Genomic DNA, 20,257 nt, shown 5'->3' on the forward strand with positions numbered 1-20,257 from the left:
ACTTCATTTATATCGTACAAAAATTGAAATTACTATCTGCAAGTAATCTCATATTGATAGAAGTAAATATATGTAAGTGAATAATAATATATTATAAGCGAAGACGAAAAATATAGACAAATAATATATTTTAAAAGAATTTGCAAATTTTACAGACGTACTATTTGTACACTGAATGTGATAATTATACTATTAATTTTTATTGAATTATTTAAGTCATATTTATTTGTAAATTTAATAATACCAATTATGATCACATATACACACGCACATTATATATATTATATATTTTTAATTCAGAATATTAATCGCATATTAATATACAAGTATACAAGTATATGTTAAAAAAGTACATTATAATACATTATATTAAAATAATGGATGAAAAAATACATGGCATAACTATGTATTCAACCTGTTACGAAATATTTGATAATTCTTGTAATATAGCCTGAGTATCTAATGTACTGAGGTCAATTGATCCTCGAGTGTCAACAACAACACCAGTTACCTAAAAATATGTATGTTGTAAATTACTTGAATTAAAAATATTATTTATTTTAAATATGTAATTTATGTTTACCATATCTTCAAAAAAACCTGTATGATTGGGTTTCTCAGAATATCTTTCATATTGATCTAAATTATCTCGCAATTTTAAAGTAAGACTATCATAATTTTGTATTATGATCGCCATAATTTGTTGTTCAGATGGAGTAGATAAACTTTCACTAGTTAACCATGCAGTTATTTTTGGTGAAAAATGATTTACTATATCTCTCATATTTACTAACGAATTTGTTAATTTAAGTGCATGTTCTTTATATTCATATGATTCACTAGTTGAGTATCTTAATGCTGCAATATATTAAGTAATTTGATTATCTTATCAACTTTTATTTTTATAATAATTATAAAGTTAAAATTTATACGCAAGAAATGTATTTACCCATAGCATTTAAATTTGTGAAGATAAGTTTCATTCGTATAATTTCATAGAATAATTCATCATAACTACTTGATGAAGATAAAAATGTATCTCCATATGTAATGAAAAAGTTCAAAATATTAGCGACCTATGAAAGCCAATGCAATATTATAATTTTTTGAAAGCTTCTTCCATTGAGAGTCACGTTACCTGAATAGCTAATGGAAAAATATTCATTTTCTTAATCAGATGACTCTCATGAGTAGTAAGAAATTTCAAAAGATTGATTAAGGCAGTCCAAAGATCTCTCCATTGATATCCAAGTCTGACTCTGCATCTCTTTTGATAACACAAAAGTCTTTGCAAAACGCCAATACATTGATGATATAATTCAAGAGGAAACTTCTTCATCATATGCGATGTTATAAATTCGACTAATAAATCTAAAATTAAATAATATTGACATAATATTTCATGAAATACATAAATAAGACAATAAGCAATATAACAGTTATACCAAGCAACGTAGCTGCAAGAGGTTGTGCAGGTGCTGCTTTGTCTTGTAATTTTCTATGATGCATAGGTACTCTGTGTAACTGTACTCTAAATGCTAAATTTGCATCATGCATCAAACTATTTGCATATTGATCTTCTGCAATACAGCTCAATATTAGGAAACATAATTTAACATTATTCATTATTGCCTCTGTCCTTATAACCTGCATAACTATCGAACTGAAATGATACAAATTGTTCACAGATAATAATTATAAGATTATTGACATTTTTTCAACAACAAATATATATATATATATATAAAGTATATTCTTTCCCCCAAAGAAACCATTACAAAATAAATGAATTTTTATTTTTATAGGAAATATTTTACCAGTACTGCAAAAACGTAGCAAGTAAATTAAATGGTTGAGCCATAACATCTGGTGGTTGAGCTCCAGGAGCTACGGCATTAGGTCCAAGAGTATTATTTGGTGAAGGTGGAGCGCTTGTATCACTTTGCGTATATGCCAATGTAGTTACAAAATTACGATTTAAATGTGTGGCCTCATATAAAGCTAGTAATAAAGCATTATTTGCACGAACTTGTTGCGTTTTTGCTTCCTCTTCTCCAACAAACATACTACCAACAATACTTGTTAAAGATGATAACCAAGATGCCTGTATTTCTAAAAATTAATTATCTCATAAGAAAGTAAATATTTATAAATATACAATGTATACATCTTCTAGTAAATATTTTCTTGCATTTGGAAATGCTTATTTACCTGTTCTTTGTTGAGCAAATTGTCTACAAAATTCTGTTAATGAACTCGATATTACTTGTCCATACCCATTAAGTGCTAATTCATCATCAAGAATTGATAATTTAACAATGTAAGGATTTGTACTTTCGTGCTTTCTATAGTTAACTAAAAGTGTTAACAACAGAACTGCATCGTGCCCATGACGATTTCTAGCTCCTGTATCTCTCAATAACTAGAAAAAATCATATGATTGATAGTATTTAGTAAAAGTACAATTAATTATATTTATGTGGACCTTACTTGAACTAAAGACTCGAAGACACTATTAAGCATCACATATTCCAATAGTGTATTCTGACTCACGTTATCCATTCCAGTAACAATAATTAACAATAATTTTAAACACAAAGCCTTTAAACTATCAGGATATTCACCTGGAGAGTAAAAGAAAATTATCATAAAATATTAAAAAGTAATAAATCTTCAAAAAATACATATATAGCAATTAAATTAGTTAAATAAGTAACTAATTTAAATTACCTGTTAAAAAATTATTACAATGCTGCATTAATGTTGTCATTCTTTGTTCAGCTGAATTAAATCCTACAAGGATATCTATTAAATTAAATCCACAATCTCCTTGACTAGCTTTTTTATACATAGATTGAATAACAGCTGCTAATGTTTGTAACGCATATACTACTCTAAATGGATGTTCATCGACTAGTGTATCCACACAATGACATACTAGAGCATTTAAATTTTCCCTGCTTGCATTCAATTGTTCTATTGTCATATGAAGAATTTCACTTTCAATATGAGGAACCTATAAAAATAATTATTGATAAATAATATCATTAAAATAATGTACCAAACTAATAAAACACCTGATACATATAACCTCTATTACTGTTTTTTTGTTTCAGCATTATTTTATTTTTTTTACAATATTATCAAGCCATGTGATTTTTAAAATGATATGTGTATAAATATTGAAAATTTAGAAATTAATACAATATAATGATGGTTAAGAAAATCTTTACAAAATTAATACAAGTGGGTCTTTTATTTATTATCTCAATTAATATTAGTTTATGAATTTTGCTTACGTGTATATAATTATAGACACTACCATCATGGGAAGTAACAAAATACTATGGAAAAGTATGTATATGTCAATTAAGATGTATAAAATATAAAATACAAGCAAGCAAAATATGGCTTAATTTCAAGTGTAAATTTATACCATATAGTTTACGCAAAGAGTTGAAATGCAAAGAGAGTCATAAAAAAAATGGTAAATCTGAATAAATATTATATATTATATCAGCATACATTTAAAATTTGTTATTTATCAGAAATTGAATAAGTTATTTCTTTACTATAACACAATTCAAAATTAATATTTGTAATAATTGAAGTTTAAACTGAAAAATCATAGCTAAGCAAGAAAAAATTTCTACAAATAAAAGAATATTACCATTATCACAAAACATCTCACTCAAATTAGGTGAAGCTAAAGAAGCTGTGAAAAGTAAGAAAGATTGTTCCAATTAAAAATATAGATAGTAAATGTGATAATAGTGTATTAACGGCAACAAAAATACATGGAAACAAATCAATCTTGCAAAGAAAATGAATCCATACACAATCAGAAAACAGTATATATCAGAAACATCTATAAAGAAAAATATAACAAAGTAAGATTTTGATTTTGAGAAATAAATAAAATATAATTACAATTTTTTTCTTTCAGATGAAATAAGATCAAGGATAAAAAATTATAGAGTGATAGAAATATACATTCTTAACGTACAATATTAGTAAACTTATTACGATTATTTGTAATTTTGTTAATATTATTAATTTTACGTTATACTAAATTACTAACCATGGGTTTAATAAGAAATAACTCATTCCAAAAATTTGGATGTGCCAAAGTTAAATCTTCTCCCTTAAAGAAACTCTCATAAATAGGTACAAGTTTTCCTTTGTGCTGGCGCTTGGAGCCAGAACCACTCCGCTTACGCATAGCCATTGTCATGACGATTTACTCTTCCTTGACCATTTCTCTTATCTAAAAAAGAATTGTATATTAATAAAAACAGGAATATTAAATATTTCACACACTGATATAGTTTTAAAATAATGTTAATTACATTATAATAGTAATATGTATGAATAATCAATTTAGCATTCTTCACACATGCAGTTTGTTAAATTAGCCTTGTTAAATTATTGTACGCACAACACTGCTATAACCTCTAAATTAATAAATAACTTTATATAATATACATAAGTCTTACAGATTATATTTATATAATTACACTGGTATAAAGATATTTTAATATTATTTATGTACTTAGTTAATATAAATATAGTAATAATCAATACAGAGATTAAAAGCATATACTTACAAACATAATTTAAAATTATCTCGTACTATAATTCTCTATATTTGATTCTTTTGGAAATAATACGCAGGTTATAAATCATTAATAAAATATTTGATGGATGACAAATAAGTTGTTGAATTTCGAATGATTTTTCATGAAAACAATGCATACGTTTACGAAAACCACTCAAAGAAGAATGACAGATCGCCATGAAGCGGTTAACCGCCATATATTTTTTGAAAGAATATTTTCAAGTGCACATTTTAAAATATATATTCACATGGACTTTCATTCAAATAATACAAAATAAAAGATGAAAAGTTGCAAACATAAGGATTTTTTATGTTTTTAATTAAAATTTTTTATGTTTCTAAATAAAAAGATCATATATTTTTATATAATTTTAAATAATTTTAATAATGACGACTTTTAAAAATACCGCTGATTGAGACGTAGAATGGATGAATAAATATCAAGTAGTTGATTGGTTTATTGTAAACAAATTGTTAAGATTACATTTATAAACATTCTATTTGTCTTAATTATAAAATTTATCATTAAATGTGAATTTTAATTATATAAAATAAAATAGAAGATAAAAGGATAAAATATTGCAAACTGTATTATTAAATGGATAATCATATCACATGTGAATCGAATAACCAATAATCGAATCGAATTTAAAAATTTGTTTATATAATTAAATTCATTTATGTTTTTTACTTATATCGATGTTGTTTTTGAAGAAGAACACAACGGTATTGTTTTCATAGAAGCCTAATCTGATATCATGATGCAATAGGTAACTTTATATCAAAATGTTTCACATTTTTTCTCATTTCGATGATTGGTTATTTTATCGAACATGGCTGATCAGATAACCGTTTACGTAATATCCGGTATATATTATTTATCAATTTCATAAATTTTACTTTTTGATAATTTTCATAATAGCTTTTTTGTTTAACAAGGAAATATATCTTAAATATTTAGTTCTTACCAAAGATTTATTAACACGTGAAGATTATATAAAGTACCATGTATATCGTTCGTATGAAGGTATTATCTATTTAAATATGGCGGTAATCCTATCAGCTGATACCGTCTACTGGAATGACGGATTGCAATTTGGTTAGTTGGTCTGTTTAGACCAGTCGTTTTAATACGTATATTCTATTTAGTGATGATTATTCTTACATGATTCGCACGTGTACAAATGGTATTGAGTTATTGGTTTTCACGAAACAGAGATAAATATAATTATATCCAATGTTGACAGAATTTGAAAGGAACGGATTTTTTAGCCTGTGTCACTGACAGGTGGTGCAGGAATGCAGTTAAATACGTACAATTTTTTTTTGTAAAATATATCAATCTCGATTTAGTATTTGAAAAAATTGCCAATCACAAGTAGATTCGGCTGTGATGAGTGACTCCGAACAGCGGCAACTGCACGTGCCTTATCCAGAATATCACAGTCAGAATAATACCAATCCACCTGCTTTGATTGAAACTGACGCGTTAGTAGATCTGTCGGTAACATCCAATAGTTGTGTATCACGAAACTTGTCTACAGAACTACTTCCAGACGTTGAATTTGTTCCAAACATAAGTAGTGATCAAACTATAACCATTGATTCTGCTGGGATAGACCGGGAGAGCCAGCCTCTCCTTGGTCGGCTGGAACTCGATGTTACCTTTAATCGATTCCCTGGTATGTTATTATAAATAATCTTTTTGAAATATTTTGATATCTTACTTGCTGTGTTGATATGAGTATAAAGATAATATATATATTAAATAGTGAAAGATTTAATAAGCCTGAATTACGACTTCGATTTCTTCTTCACAGATGATCCACAATTTTCAGAACTAGTATGGCAAGCAGAATGTGCAATAGACAATGGAATCTTTCCTGAAAGAATATATCAAGGTTCAAGTGGAAGTTATTTTGTAAAAAACTCGGCAGGGGTAAGGTATAATTTTCTAGATTTTTTTAATATATTAAATAATATAAAAATGTCACAATATTTACTATTAAATAATAATAAAGTAGGATACATTTGTTTGTGAATACTTATTATAGATAATTTTGATAAGTATTACATTAATATGTTATATTGGTATTATATATTACAGAAGGTGATAGGTGTTTTCAAACCCAAAGACGAGGAACCTTATGGAAGATTAAATCCAAAATGGACAAAATGGATGCACAAACTCTGCTGTCCATGCTGTTTTGGGAGGAGTTGTTTGATACCAAATCAAGGATATTTAAGCGAGGCTGGAGCCAGTTTAGTTGACCGCAAATTAGGCCTTGGCATTGTGCCGAATACTAGAGTAGTTAAACTTGTCAGTAAAACTTTTAACTATCCACGTTTAGATCGTCAAAAAACACGTATGAAAAAAGCCATCATGGATCAGTTTCCTGCATTTGGTTCACATTTTAATCGTATTGGTTTACCTCCTAAAGTCGGATCCTTTCAAGTATTTGTAGATGGTTATAAAGATGCAGACTATTGGCTAAGACGATGGGAACATGAACCATTATCGCCACGTTTGAGTCTTAAGTTCCAACTCCAATTTGAACGTTTGGTTATTTTAGATTATATTATCAGAAATACAGATAGAGGTAGTTATAAAAATAAAATAAAAGTATTTACAATGTTAATTTCTTTCATATTGTAAATAAATTTAAGTGTTTTCTTTATAGGTAACGATAATTGGCTTATTAAGTATGATAATAGTACGGAAAAAAATGGATTAGAGCGTGAAGTTAATATAGCAGCGATAGATAATGGTTTAGCATTTCCATTTAAACATCCTGATTCTTGGCGTGCTTATCCTTACCATTGGGCATGGTTAAGTCAAGCAAAACAACCATTCAGTACAGCCACACGTGAATTAGTTTTGCCTCAGCTTTCTGATCAAAATTTTGTACAAGATCTTTGTGACGATTTATACCAATTATTTAAAGTGAGTTATATTTGTTTAGATTTTTCTGAATTTATTATTATAAGTATTATTTTATAAATATATTATTATTTTGTACAGCAAGATAAAGGATTCGACAGACATCACTTTGATAGGCAAATGAGCGTAATGCGAGGTCAGATTCTGAATTTACAACAGGCATTGAAAGATTCCAAAAGTCCAGTGCAATTAGTTCAAATGCCTGCTGTTATAGTTGAGAAGTATATATCTTTTTTATATCAAAGATGAATAGTATAAGATGCAACATTATATAAATACATTTATTATTTATTTTACAGAGCCAAAGGAAATGGCACACGAAGTCTGTTCTCATTTTCTGATACATTCACCCAGCGCTTCCAAAATAAGAGTCCCTTCTTTTCCTGGTGTTAAGCACTTAAAGAGTGCTTAATTCAGTGTTAATAGCAGTACCAGCTAAGAAAAGGAACTCTATGGTGCACTGAAAAGCTTTGATTAATTCTTTGTTTAGATATCCATTTCTCTTCATTATTAGAATTATTTTCGATATAATTTTTAAATTTATTGATCGATGCTTATGTTTAATCTACTATTTATAATCTCTCATTTTAATTAAGGCATAACTAGCATTCGTACACAAATATTGTATACAGTAAATATATCACATTAAAACTAATTTTTTTAATAGACATAATATAAAATAAAACAGAGTCATAATGAGTACAATCGGATAATAGAATATATCGGTTAATATGTATTTATAAAAAAAATGAACATTTCTACAGTTTAGGAAATCTTCTACTGCATACATACAGATGCATTATTGGCAAATACATGTTATATAGTAACTTGTGCCAATCATTTAATACAAAGTGCGCTGATACATCTGTGTCATGTGCGTATATTTAATATCGCGAGAGTAAAATATTTTACTGTGACTTGCAAGGAAATCACAGTGATATTATATTACAAAATTATAGAGAACAAACATTTTTAAATGTAATTAAAATAGAAAACTATATTGTTATCACCAATATTTTTCTGGGATATTATCACTTGTAAGAATTGAAATTACTTTGTCTATGTCTCTCTCTTTTCCTTGGAACCGGTAGTTTCTTTGAATTCTTAACATTACTTTTGCTAGTTAAAATCATTATATTAGTTGTAAATATATCATACAATTTATATGATATTAAAATAAACATCAGAGATTCCTCTTTATTTATTATTTAATTTACTATCTATTAGACAATATATACAATAAAAGATATGTACTATAGCTCACTTTTTTCAGAGTTTATGCTCATGTACCAGAGCAAATGATTGTGCAGAAACTCTACGTGTAATAAAGTGAGACAATAAGTTCACTTGTTTTGTATATAAATTAGCTATAATATGCTGCTTATACTTAGAATATATGCTGAGAATTTTATATTTGGTTTTTATTTGTTATCTTCATTTGATTTAATTGGTCAATCCTGTGTATTCAAATCAACACAAAATTCATTTGGAATATATAATATGACATTTCATCCTCATTCCAAACCTTAAACATGTCATAAACTTTGACAATTATATTCAGATTTTAATTATTTTAAACATTTTTATATTCTTTATACAAAATACTTTACCGAAAAGATATATTTGACAATATATCTGATATAACATTACATATTTACATTTAATTATAATAAATCCGTTGATAAAATGGAAGTGGTAGAAGTTTGCACAGAAAGAAAACATTGTGTAGTTCCAGCTGAGAAGCAATTATGTGATAAGGTAATTTTTCTTATATAAAAATATAATGATCATATATTTCTTGAATAATATAATATAATAATCTCATGTTTATGATACCATTGTATATTTTTACTAATAACTAATAATATTTTAGTTTAAAGAGTAATAGTAGTAATAAGTTTAAAGATATGATTTCCTGTTTAGAGTATGCGAAAATATGTACAACCACCAAGAGTCAAATCATTTGCTCCTGAAAGATTATACAGACCTCCATCGAAACCACTTGATACTTGTACAACATATTATCTCTCATATATGGATATGGATCCTAGAACAGCTCAATCTATTCGGGTTCAACCTTATCGTCCAATTCAAACGTTCGTTAAATCAAATGAAAAATTTTCTCACGAGACAACAAGTAAAATGAGTTACCAACCTATTTGGCATACGGCAAAAAGAAAACCAATTAAGCCTAAATTCAGGTAAATATTATTTTATTTGATAAATAAGGATCTTAAGCTATATGCCTAATTTCATAAAATCAAATGACTTAAATATAATTTCAATTTTAGAGCTTTGTTAGGACGTGGAGCATTAGAAAGCGCTACTACAACAAAATGTGACTATATGCCAAAATATACAGAAAAATTAGATATGATAGTACCTTGTGGAAATATAAGAATAAGTGCAAGTCCTTTGGATGCTAATACAACTACGGGTCTTTCTTATGTAAATCCTGGTATAATAGAACCTGCTACTAGCTTTAAACCTGTAACAAAATATCATCGACCTAGTCATTCAGTTTCAAAGGATACTACTAACAAATTAAGTTATCAACCTTTTGCTGTTAGCAAAAAAGAGAAGTTTCCTTGGGCACAGAAATCTATATATAAGTATGTAACTTAAAATAGTAATTTATTTTTATTATCATAGAATATTATATTGTATATAGGAAGAATAAAAGTATTACTTTTTATTAAATCACAAAATTAACGTTTTTTTTGTGCAAGGCCTCCAAGTGTTGCAATGTGTGAGAAGACTATTTATTCTGATAGTTATTTGGAGAATGAAGTATGTGAAAAGATGAAACCATACATTCCTAGTGTAGCAAATATATTACCTTACAAAGCACAATTTATGGACAAAACAATTTATAAAGAGAGTTATTTGCCTTGTGATGTAGAAAAAGCAACAAAAATCGTTCCACCCGCTAATATTTTCATATCAAATGAAAAAATATCCACTGATACTACAAATAAAGTAAGAAATGATTATAAATATAAAAAAGTAATGTAAATTATTAATTGAGTTTCTCATTATATCTATAAAAACATGGTACAGTTGAGCTATCAACCAGTTTGGTCTAAGAAGCGTTCTCCGATTTTACCACGTAGTAGAAAAATGATAGAAGGTTCAATACAAAGTGAAACTACAAATCGACATGATTTTATACCTAAAATAATTGCACCTCCAAAACTGATTATTCCATGCAATAATATTCGTATATCAAGAGATCCTATTGCTGATAAGACAACAACTGGTTTGTCATATTTACATCCTGGTCAATTAGAACCTGTGCAAAGTTTCAAACCTATTGGTCATTACTGCAGGTATTATATCTAAGATTACATCTATATTTATAATATTCATAGAATGTAGATAGTATTATTTTAATAAGTAATTATCATTTTCAAATAATCAATTTTTTTTTATTATTTAGACCTGTTACTAAGATAGATTCTGAGACTATAAATAAATTATCATACCAAGCTTGGACGCCAATTCCTAAAATGGATATGCCATGGGCACATCGAACTACATATGAAGTTCCTAAGGATCGAATGACCACAGATACAATCTACCAAATGAGTTATCCTTTACCAGGATATTATATTGAGAATGAGTGTCCATGTACGGAATGAGAGTTTCGATAATGATATTTCTGAAACAATACTATATTACTCTTGAAATTAGTTAAATTATAATTAAGTATGGAAGTATATTACTCTTTTGATAAATGATTTTTTTATTTTAAAGCAACTTTTTTTGATCGCTATATATATAAAAAGGTATGATACACTTCACTTTATATACTTGTACCTTTTTACTTGCACTGATAGGACTAATTGTGGACTTAATATAGATTTTAATGAAGATTTGTAAGAGCATGGATTAAAACATTTTATTGCGCATAAATATATAAGCGCTACTTATGTTACATTTATATTATTATAATTACTGTATACAGGATGAATATATAAGAGCACATTATTTATCTTTTACAGGAGATAAAATTATTTTCAATAATAAAATAAACTCTAATCTTTGATAAAAGGATCAATAGACAATATTAACGTACATTTGCCAAAAGATTCGGCTTATATATCATATAATGATAAATATAAAAAGAGACAACAATGTGTGCAGTCCTAGCGGGGACAAAATTCAGCATATATGTAATGGTGCTTTACATATGCATAACAATTGATAATTTTTTAATAATACATATAAGACAGGGGAGAGATTCCAGAGCTCAAATATGAAACACAATTAACTATTTAAGCTTACATATAAATATGTATGTATCTCTCTTTTTGTGTGTATGTGTGCCTAAACAAGTTATTTAAAATAAACGAAAATTTTTTCGTTATGCACAAACGCAATTTCTACAAGTTATTAAATATAGCATAATTATATACCACATACAAACGTTCAATGTTAGTTTATAAAATTCTGATTCCTGTTAAAAAATATTAGTTTAATGGTAATCATTATATCAAGTATTTCTACCATTGCATATTCATATGATCTGAGACACCCTAAGAAAAATAGACTTAAAGATAAAAAATCTTGCTTTGTAAATACTTTGCAAAACTTGCAAATCATTCTGTAAGTATAAAGTTTTGAAGTGTAAGGCACATATTTAGATCACATCAATGTTACAATATACAAATAAGTCTGCATATATCTCATTCTATATTGTACTACTTTGCAATCTATATATTCAACAGAAAATACTAATAAAGCTTAACAATTTCTACATGCTTTCAAGCTTAAAGATAAAAGAAAAAATGATTGTCCACTTTATAAACTCTGTTGTGTACTATCTTCAGATCTATTGTCAATTGATCTTCAAATCCACTGTCAATAGATCTTTCATAATTTGATATCAATAATTCATAGTATTTTCATTATAGAAATTAAAATGATTTACTATTTATTTTTTATATAAGATAAAAAGAAATTGTAATACATTAATAAACATCTGAATAATTATTTATATTCATTATAAAAAAAAGCATGATTAAAGAGAAAACCAAGAATATTTTCATGTGAATAATTCATAGTTTTTTCTTATTAATACATAAAATATAAATTTACTCACACTAATTGTTGTTCTATCATATCTTATATATAGATCATTACCTATGGTTTTTTTTGTACCCAGTGTTTTTCATATCTTACAAGGACTTATACTAAAATAGATGAATAATGAAAAACAAAACCAAGTAAAAAATGCCCACTATAAGTAAAAAATATGTGAACAAAATTTGTTAATCATCATCATATTAAAGTATAATTCTATCTTCCAATAGAGATAATTAATTTTATGTAAATTGACAATTTTAAAATTGATAATAAAAATTTACTGATTATAATAATCTATCAACTCGTTACTTGACATAACAAGATTAATTTCTATATTAAATTCGCATAGTATATTTACGCTTAGTGGTTGCACTTCAGAAAATATTGCACTTATATGATAGATGTGTAATCGAAGGATATATTATGTTTCTTAGATAAGTATAATGTGCCTCTACTATAAATCCCTCCCCTGTTATATAACAAGTGATCTCGGATCATATCGCTTGGATTATATCCAATAAGGATAGAGATCGAAAATTAAGGTATGCCATGGCAACTCACAACTTTTCGCACCCAATATACCTACTGTGGTTTGGTGTTGTATGACTGCACGAACTCGGAAAAACCAAAACCATTAAATTGGTCCAAGTTGAGATTCTCGTCGATTGTGGACAGCTCGCCATGACCCATCAACTCCACATAGTCCATGTCCGAGTTTGGTCGCCCAATACCTGACTGGCCGAGACCCGGAGCATAGCTACCACAAATCAAAACACAACCCCAATCACTGGCAATCCTCAACTATTGAAGCATATAACGTAACATAAGCAGCTACATTTTTTTTGCATAGGGCCTACTTTATAAAAATTTCGTGACCGAGTAGCCGGATAGCCGGTACAACACGGCAAGGGGTAGTACAAACCACAAAACACCCACCCAACCAACGATTATCGGTCACTAGATTTTAAAAAAAGAAAGTTTAATGAACAAGAAACTAGTATCATACCCTTTTGTCATTAATATTTCAATGTGAGAAAAACTGATATTATTAATATTTATTACAAATAATGATATTATTAATATTTATTACAAATTTTATTACGTTATGTAATTGAAAATATACATGGCAGATGCAACATAAGTTGTTTATTAACGTAAAGTTAAATTGCCAGTTAAATTAATAATGATTATGGCAATTGGAGTTGTGTTTTGCAGAGGTAGCTTGAAAATCTACAATTTTCCATTGTGGTTGTACCGGCTTGCTCCAGGCCTTTACTCTCTTCTTATTTTTATTTAAGGAGTTATTTAAATGTAAGTTATATGTAAATTATCAATTATATCATAAATCATTGGACTATCATTATTATTGTGTCTACTGACACACACATGGACATGTATAGAAATATATTTAAGTATATATAGATATATATATAATTCTAAACAGAGTATAAAAATTTAGAAAGATCAAATATTATGTTAAAGCCATGGATAAGCCGTTTAATTCAATTATTTTTTTATCTTATTTTCGATTCAATTCCTTTCGCACTAAATGGAAGTACAAAAATGTGCATCATTAAGTACTTCTTAATTTTTTTCTTTCATATTAATATAATTTAAAAGGATTAATACTTTTAAAGCTTTTTTATAACATAAAAAATATATATAATATCTGAAGGTTCTAGAAGTTCCTATCACAACCTTGATAAATGTGTTTCATCTTACTGTGATCTTTTATATATGAATGTTTATGTTTAACCCAAGACTTAGTATATTAAAAAAATATTTAAATAATACTGAAAAATATTAGTTTATATTATATATTTATAATTGTATAAAAGTACAAATAACATCTATGAATATCCTATCTTTACATTACTCTAATAAAGTGATTTTAATGACATTGGAACTTATAGAACCTTAAATTGATGGCAAAGTACTTAAAAAAGAGATTCTATATCTAAGTTTTATAATTATTAATGTCATAATGAATGTAAGATTGATCAAAATGTTGGCTGTAAATATCAATCTTATATAGTATTAATATTAATAAAAATATACATGTTTTTTTAAAACCTATAAAGAAAAAAATAACATTATATAAGATAAAAATCAAATTTAACGATAATATATTTTAAACTTAAATCATGCGAGCAAAAACTAGTAATAAAATATATCATTATAAACACTACAAAACGATTTAGAGATAAAAAATTCATAGTTTTATGTAGCCCGCTAATGCAATATTCAGCATATGATTAGTATTAATATAGGTAAATTACTTAATGTAATATTTATACTGTTGGTTTTTTTTATACTTTACTTTAATAATATTAATCTAAATGCCCTGTATAAAGGTCTAAGAAAAGTGTATATCTGACGTCAAAAAAATGTGCATAAAAAAAATACTGTTATAGTTTCTACACAGAAATTCAGAAGATATGCAAAGTAATATTCATAGGAATGTCATATGTTTTCTTTCAATCGAATTGCTTAATTCTTCTATTCAATGTATCACACATATCATCGATTTGTTCCTAAGAATATCTAATAATCATTTTCATGAACCATTTTTTTTTCCACGATAACACTAAAGCAAAATTAAGAAAATTCGAATTTCTTTACACACACCATCATATACAATATAATTGGATTTCATATATCAATTTAATCGTATAAAAAAAGAAGAATAATCTTGATAAAATATTAAATTTTTATGCAGTCTTTATGAAATATTGTTTCTTCTTATCAGAAGCATATATTTACGATACAGTATGTCCAATTGATTCTTAGAAAAATACAAAAAATCCTTTTATACAAAAGTTACTTGATTTAAAGAGGAAAAAGTATAACAGTACATATGAATTTCTTGTAAAACTTTCACTTGCAGATCTCATCTTTACACTTTGGATCTTGTAAATTTAATTGTATATTAATATTATTCAACAAGATATATAGAACAAGCACCTTATTTTAGTCATCTAAAAGAAATAAAATCGAATAGTAATTTAAGAATTAAATTTAATCGCTACTTTTTATTTACGATTAAAATGTAACAACTCATAACAATTTACAGTTAATTACATTTTGCATAATTAATATATAAAATTGATGTATACATATATTTCAAATCAAAATTATTAGCTATATTTAATAATTTTTGTGTCATTATTACTCTACTCCATAAAAAAAAAAATAAAAAAAAATAAAAAAAAAAAATAAAACTTAGTTGATATCTCTGCAATTAATGATTATATAAAAAATTTAATTCCACTGATATACTTCTCTTTTTAAATCAAGTAAAACTAGTATACGAAGTTTTTTCATATACTTCTAATAGATCTAGAATTAATTTCAATCATAAGTACCGTATATATCTATATACAGGACGGATCACTTAACATTTGTATTTGAAATATTTTTTATGCATTTAAAAATAATAAAAACTTTTAAGAACAAAATTGTGTGGCATAAAAAAAGAAAACTTAAAGATAATAATTTGTATGCCGTTTGATTCTTAAGAGTTTCTATTACCTTTAAAAACAAGAAATCTATTTCATACACGTTAAATAACTCTCTCTGTATATTCATATAAGTTCAGAATATCTGAGATTCAGTCTCAATATACAAAATATTTATTAACGACTATGGTTAAATTTAACTTTGCGCATCTTCTATGAAATATCTATGTCAGTATCTTTCATGAAATCAAACCTCCATTTTAAATACATTAAATCCAGGGAACTGACCTGGAAGCAACAGATGGAGTATCACGTGTTACGGATGGGTCAGGGCTATGTGCTTGGAATATAGTAGAAGGAGTAGCAGGATAACTTCCACCTGGACCACTTTGACTGCTATTACCAACACCAACCACTGAAGAATGAGAAGGCGTTTGACCTCCTATAACTGGACCACCCCATCCAGGTACATGTGTCACTAACAATGGTTTGACATATCCATTTATCGATGTCGATCGGTTTTCTGGTGTATAATATTTGGAAAAAGCATGATCTTTCGATAAGTCGGGATACAGATATAAGAGATGCTGTAAATCAGAAACTCGATCTGCTAAACTACGAATTGCAAAGTCCTTGCTTGTAAATGGTTGAAGCATAAAGACTTCTGTTTGATCTAAAAAAAAAAAAACAAAAAACAAAAAAAAAATAATAATAATAAAGTATAGATAAAAATAAATCCGTAAATACGTGTAATAAATATACAATATAAATTAATCTTTTCCTAATCTTATTTTGATATCAGTATGAAATTTGTATAAAATGTTTTCGATATCACGTTATTTATATAATGTATTACCTCCAACCCAAGCGATAGTAACTCCTCCAAGTTCTGAATCTGAGAAACGCATTAAGAATGTCCCTGATGGACAGTTAGCTAACATTTCTTCTGCCTGTTTTTTTCTGACAAATCCAAGAATATAGCCATCTATCCAAGGACTCCTTAAATGCTCTCTTGTTAATTTCATAACAGCGTAGAACCATTCCCAAAATGTAAAATTTCTTTCTGGCAAAGGTTCTTTGCAGAACTGAGCCCAACTGAGAAGTAAACTAGAGTATTCCTGACCACCTGTATTTCCGCCTCGAAATGCTTTTTCCGCAAGGAAATGGAGATTATCGTCTGTTAAAGACCTTCCTGTAGCTGATCTGAATTTAACATTTAATGCTTCAGCTACTTGTCCCCATGGTACTTTGTCAGGTACCACAAAAGGAATTCTTCCAGGTTCTGCAAAAGCATTGTCCCATGTAACTGTAGCCCATGCATGAGGTTCTTGATTTCCATGTACAATTACTACGACTGGTAAACTTAAAGTCCACACTTGAAATACTAATTCACCGCCACCAACACTAAATTGCGATTGAAATAGAAGTGAAAATTTCTCATCCATAACTGATTCTGTACCCTTCTTTTCGGCTCTTTTAATCTTTTTTAACTGCATATTTCGAAAACTTACTGACAATTGTCGTGTTGCCTAAAAGGAAAATCACATGTTATTAAAATTATTTATATTGGCTGAATTTACAGACAATATGAAGTCTCCTGTAACTATCAATCTTACTTGATGATATTCCATAGTTCCACTGTTATTTAAAATTTCACCACTAGCTTCTCCACATTTTGCCATTTTCCCATTTTTTAATTGAGCATTTGCTTGTACTTCACTAATTATGCTTACTTTTACCTGAGGCGGTGTCATATGAACATTTAATTTTCCTCCCACTAGAAGACGTACTGTACTTGTAAAACGAGTATTAGTTTTCATCACTTGTGGTGGCTGTTTCTCTATGATAAATGTACTAGTGACTAAGGAACTAAGAAGTTGTGTGATCTGTGAATTTAAGGTAGGAAGAATATCTTGTATTCCTGGAGGATCCAGGGCAAATTTTTGTTTTAAAAGTTCTGCTTCTTTAATCTGTTGCCGATTAAGCCATATTAATTCTGCAAGACTTTCACACCATTCCTGAATAGAATCTAAATTACTGTTAAACGGAGCTCCGTTTCCAGCTAATTGTTGATCCCTTTTCCACCTAAGTTACATAGTTAATTACATGATAACAAATCATATGTATATGTATATATATATATATATTGGTAATATATTTACCTAATCAATTCATCATCAAGAACTCTTGATTGTAAAGTATTCAGTCTAGCAATAGTATCCTTCAATTTATCTGCCAACGTCAAGCGTAACTGCATTAAACCCGTAACTTTGTGATTCAATAATTGTTCTTGTTGCTCTTTTTGTCTGTGATATGTATAAAAGTATAATGAATATAAATTACTGAATTTGATCATTCACACATTAATACAATTTAATTTATGTAATACCGCCTAATCTTTTTCTCCAAGTCTAAACTTTGCTGATTTTGTGGTTGAGTGGCGAGATGCTGTAAATGAGCATTTAATTTTGTGCATTCATGATAACTAATGGCAAAGGCCTCCTGTTCTTGTTCCATTTTACGCAAATCTTCTCCAGTTTCTTGCGTTTTGCGTCGTAATACTTCAACTTGTTGTGCTATTTCTGCCACAGCATCTCCTACCATTAAACCAACTCTACCCGCTGCCATATTCATAAGACCTCCTAAATTCTCAACTTGAGCTACAAGTTTCATTTCTGTTCCTAGGCAATGTCTAATTATTTTAAATAGTGTAGCCGGATTTTGGCTATATCTTTGCTGTTATAAAGTAATGAAAAATAATTAAATGATAGTTGCATTTTAAATATTAATGTAATATACACATAATAAATTAAAAAGAAAAATTTATATTTACTCTGAAAGTTTTGGCAGCTTCCATTAGCTTTAATTTTGTTAAAAATAAATCTTCAGTGTTTAAAGAAGCTGCTTTTGTCTCTAATTCTTGTATTAGAGACGCAACTAGATTAGCTATATATTGTTCATACTGTGGATTGTCAGGTTCTATATCAGTCCTGCAATATAAAAAAAATCTATATATAAAGTATTTGTTTTTAAAAATATTAAGAAATTCTTTGCTATTTCTTACCACATTTTATCTTCAATCCAAGATGATAAGAAATGTCGAACTTCAATCGGAAAATGTTCACCATAAACAGAGCGTACTTGTTGTAACGCTTCTTGTGGTAATTGCTGTGCTTTTGCCCAAAGGGACATTTTGGAAGCAGTAATTTCAATTTTTGGCTCTGAGGACCCTAGTAAAAAATATGACTATAAAAGATATTATAACAAATATCAATAATAAATATTAATCGTAATAAATATTAAAAGTATTACGTTTCAGAGGTTTATATACATTGTTACAAATTTTTTATAAAGAACAGATTCTTTAACAAAAATTGTATACATTATTCGAAGCGCCATTGTTACGACATTAAATATAATATGCCAAATATAAACACGTTATATAAATACTTTTACGAAAGATAATCTATCGATCGATAATCACGAAAATCATATGAAACATAACCTCTTGAAAAAATACTCATTAAACCAAACAAAAGAACGATAGAACGTGTATATAACTTGATAAAAACAAAATATTATAGCGAAATATATATTATTAAGAGAACAATGGTATCGGAAAGAAGCTTGGAAAAGCGGATGAGCGGTCTTAAAAAAAAATGAATTCTTGACGCTTTTAAATTTTGCACATTGATCGAAGAAAAGTTCCAAATATATCGAATTACCTTTCCGTATATCGATAAATACTTACAAAGTTACTATTGAAATATTTCGATTATCGTAATGAAAATTTCTTCCAATAAAATATTATATTTGTAAATCTTAATGCGCGAAGGAAGAAAATATCAAATCTTACAGGGAGCAGATCCTAAGAGCATACAGAATGACGTACACCGATAACGCGTAAATAGATAAGCGGAAAGAGAAAGAGTAGGGGAATAAAAGACGTTTTCTTCGTGCCTAGTAGAACGCGTTCTATTCACCTACTGCTGGTCCGAAGATACGAGCCTCCAGGATGTGCACTATGCGAACCACCGTTCACCCTTTCTCGTAGATAATTTATAAAATAATATTTAAATTGATAATGCAATCTACACCCATGATATATTTACGAATATAACGAAGCGGGGACCGGTCACACACGCGAATCTC

The 20,257-nt window shown here is 27.8% G+C and overlaps 4 protein-coding genes across 11 annotated transcripts; 2 read left to right on the plus strand and 2 right to left on the minus strand.

Annotated features, from left to right (window-relative positions):
• Window positions 1-95: 95 nt before the first annotated feature.
• Window positions 96-4,825, minus strand: LOC124430940 (armadillo-like helical domain-containing protein 3). 3 transcript variants are annotated; one of them, XM_046978193.1, is made up of 12 exons: window positions 4,608-4,825; window positions 4,350-4,454; window positions 4,082-4,267; window positions 2,731-3,016; window positions 2,491-2,624; window positions 2,212-2,422; window positions 1,818-2,112; window positions 1,446-1,663; window positions 1,139-1,371; window positions 950-1,076; window positions 584-858; window positions 96-511 (listed from the first exon to the last, which is right to left on the minus strand). In XM_046978193.1, exons 3-12 carry the CDS (start codon window positions 4,232-4,234, stop codon window positions 419-421), a joined length of 2,025 nt encoding a protein of 674 aa, XP_046834149.1. In that variant the 5' UTR covers window positions 4,235-4,267; window positions 4,350-4,454; window positions 4,608-4,825; the 3' UTR covers window positions 96-418. The 3 variants fall into 3 exon arrangements, with proteins under 3 accessions (XP_046834149.1, XP_046834148.1, XP_046834150.1); XM_046978192.1 differs by lacking the exon at window positions 4,350-4,454; XM_046978194.1 differs by lacking the exons at window positions 4,350-4,454; window positions 4,608-4,825 and adding an exon at window positions 3,671-3,715 and having other exon boundaries at window positions 4,082-4,222.
• A 680-nt stretch (window positions 4,826-5,505) lies between these two features.
• Window positions 5,506-8,970, plus strand: LOC124430943 (phosphatidylinositol 4-kinase type 2-alpha). Its single transcript, XM_046978199.1, has 6 exons — window positions 5,506-6,300; window positions 6,439-6,557; window positions 6,726-7,218; window positions 7,300-7,562; window positions 7,641-7,780; window positions 7,859-8,970. Exons 1-6 carry the CDS (start codon window positions 6,012-6,014, stop codon window positions 7,950-7,952), a joined length of 1,398 nt encoding a protein of 465 aa, XP_046834155.1. The 5' UTR covers window positions 5,506-6,011; the 3' UTR covers window positions 7,953-8,970.
• A 150-nt stretch (window positions 8,971-9,120) lies between these two features.
• Window positions 9,121-11,308, plus strand: LOC124430944 (stabilizer of axonemal microtubules 1-like). The gene is made up of 6 exons (XM_046978200.1): window positions 9,121-9,317; window positions 9,483-9,760; window positions 9,851-10,171; window positions 10,289-10,538; window positions 10,620-10,888; window positions 10,999-11,308. The coding sequence occupies exons 1-6, from the start codon at window positions 9,246-9,248 to the stop codon at window positions 11,198-11,200; spliced, it is 1,392 nt and encodes a 463-aa protein (XP_046834156.1). The 5' UTR covers window positions 9,121-9,245; the 3' UTR covers window positions 11,201-11,308.
• A 135-nt stretch (window positions 11,309-11,443) lies between these two features.
• LOC124430937 (signal transducer and activator of transcription 5B) lies at window positions 11,444-20,230 on the minus strand. Of its 6 annotated transcripts, none has more exons than XM_046978185.1 (9): window positions 20,093-20,230; window positions 19,170-19,335; window positions 18,939-19,095; window positions 18,495-18,841; window positions 18,268-18,411; window positions 17,722-18,190; window positions 16,962-17,634; window positions 16,394-16,778; window positions 11,444-13,404 (listed from the first exon to the last, which is right to left on the minus strand). In XM_046978185.1, exons 2-9 carry the CDS (start codon window positions 19,295-19,297, stop codon window positions 13,230-13,232), a joined length of 2,478 nt encoding a protein of 825 aa, XP_046834141.1. In that variant the 5' UTR covers window positions 19,298-19,335; window positions 20,093-20,230; the 3' UTR covers window positions 11,444-13,229. The 6 variants fall into 6 exon arrangements, with proteins under 6 accessions (XP_046834141.1, XP_046834139.1, XP_046834140.1 ...); XM_046978183.1 differs by having other exon boundaries at window positions 20,089-20,226; XM_046978184.1 differs by having other exon boundaries at window positions 20,066-20,194.
• Between the last annotated feature and the right edge of the window lie 27 nt (window positions 20,231-20,257).

The sequence above is a fragment of the Vespa crabro genome, chromosome 20, assembly GCF_910589235.1.
Source record: "Vespa crabro chromosome 20, iyVesCrab1.2, whole genome shotgun sequence".
In the NCBI taxonomy this organism is placed as follows: domain Eukaryota; kingdom Metazoa; phylum Arthropoda; class Insecta; order Hymenoptera; family Vespidae; genus Vespa; species Vespa crabro.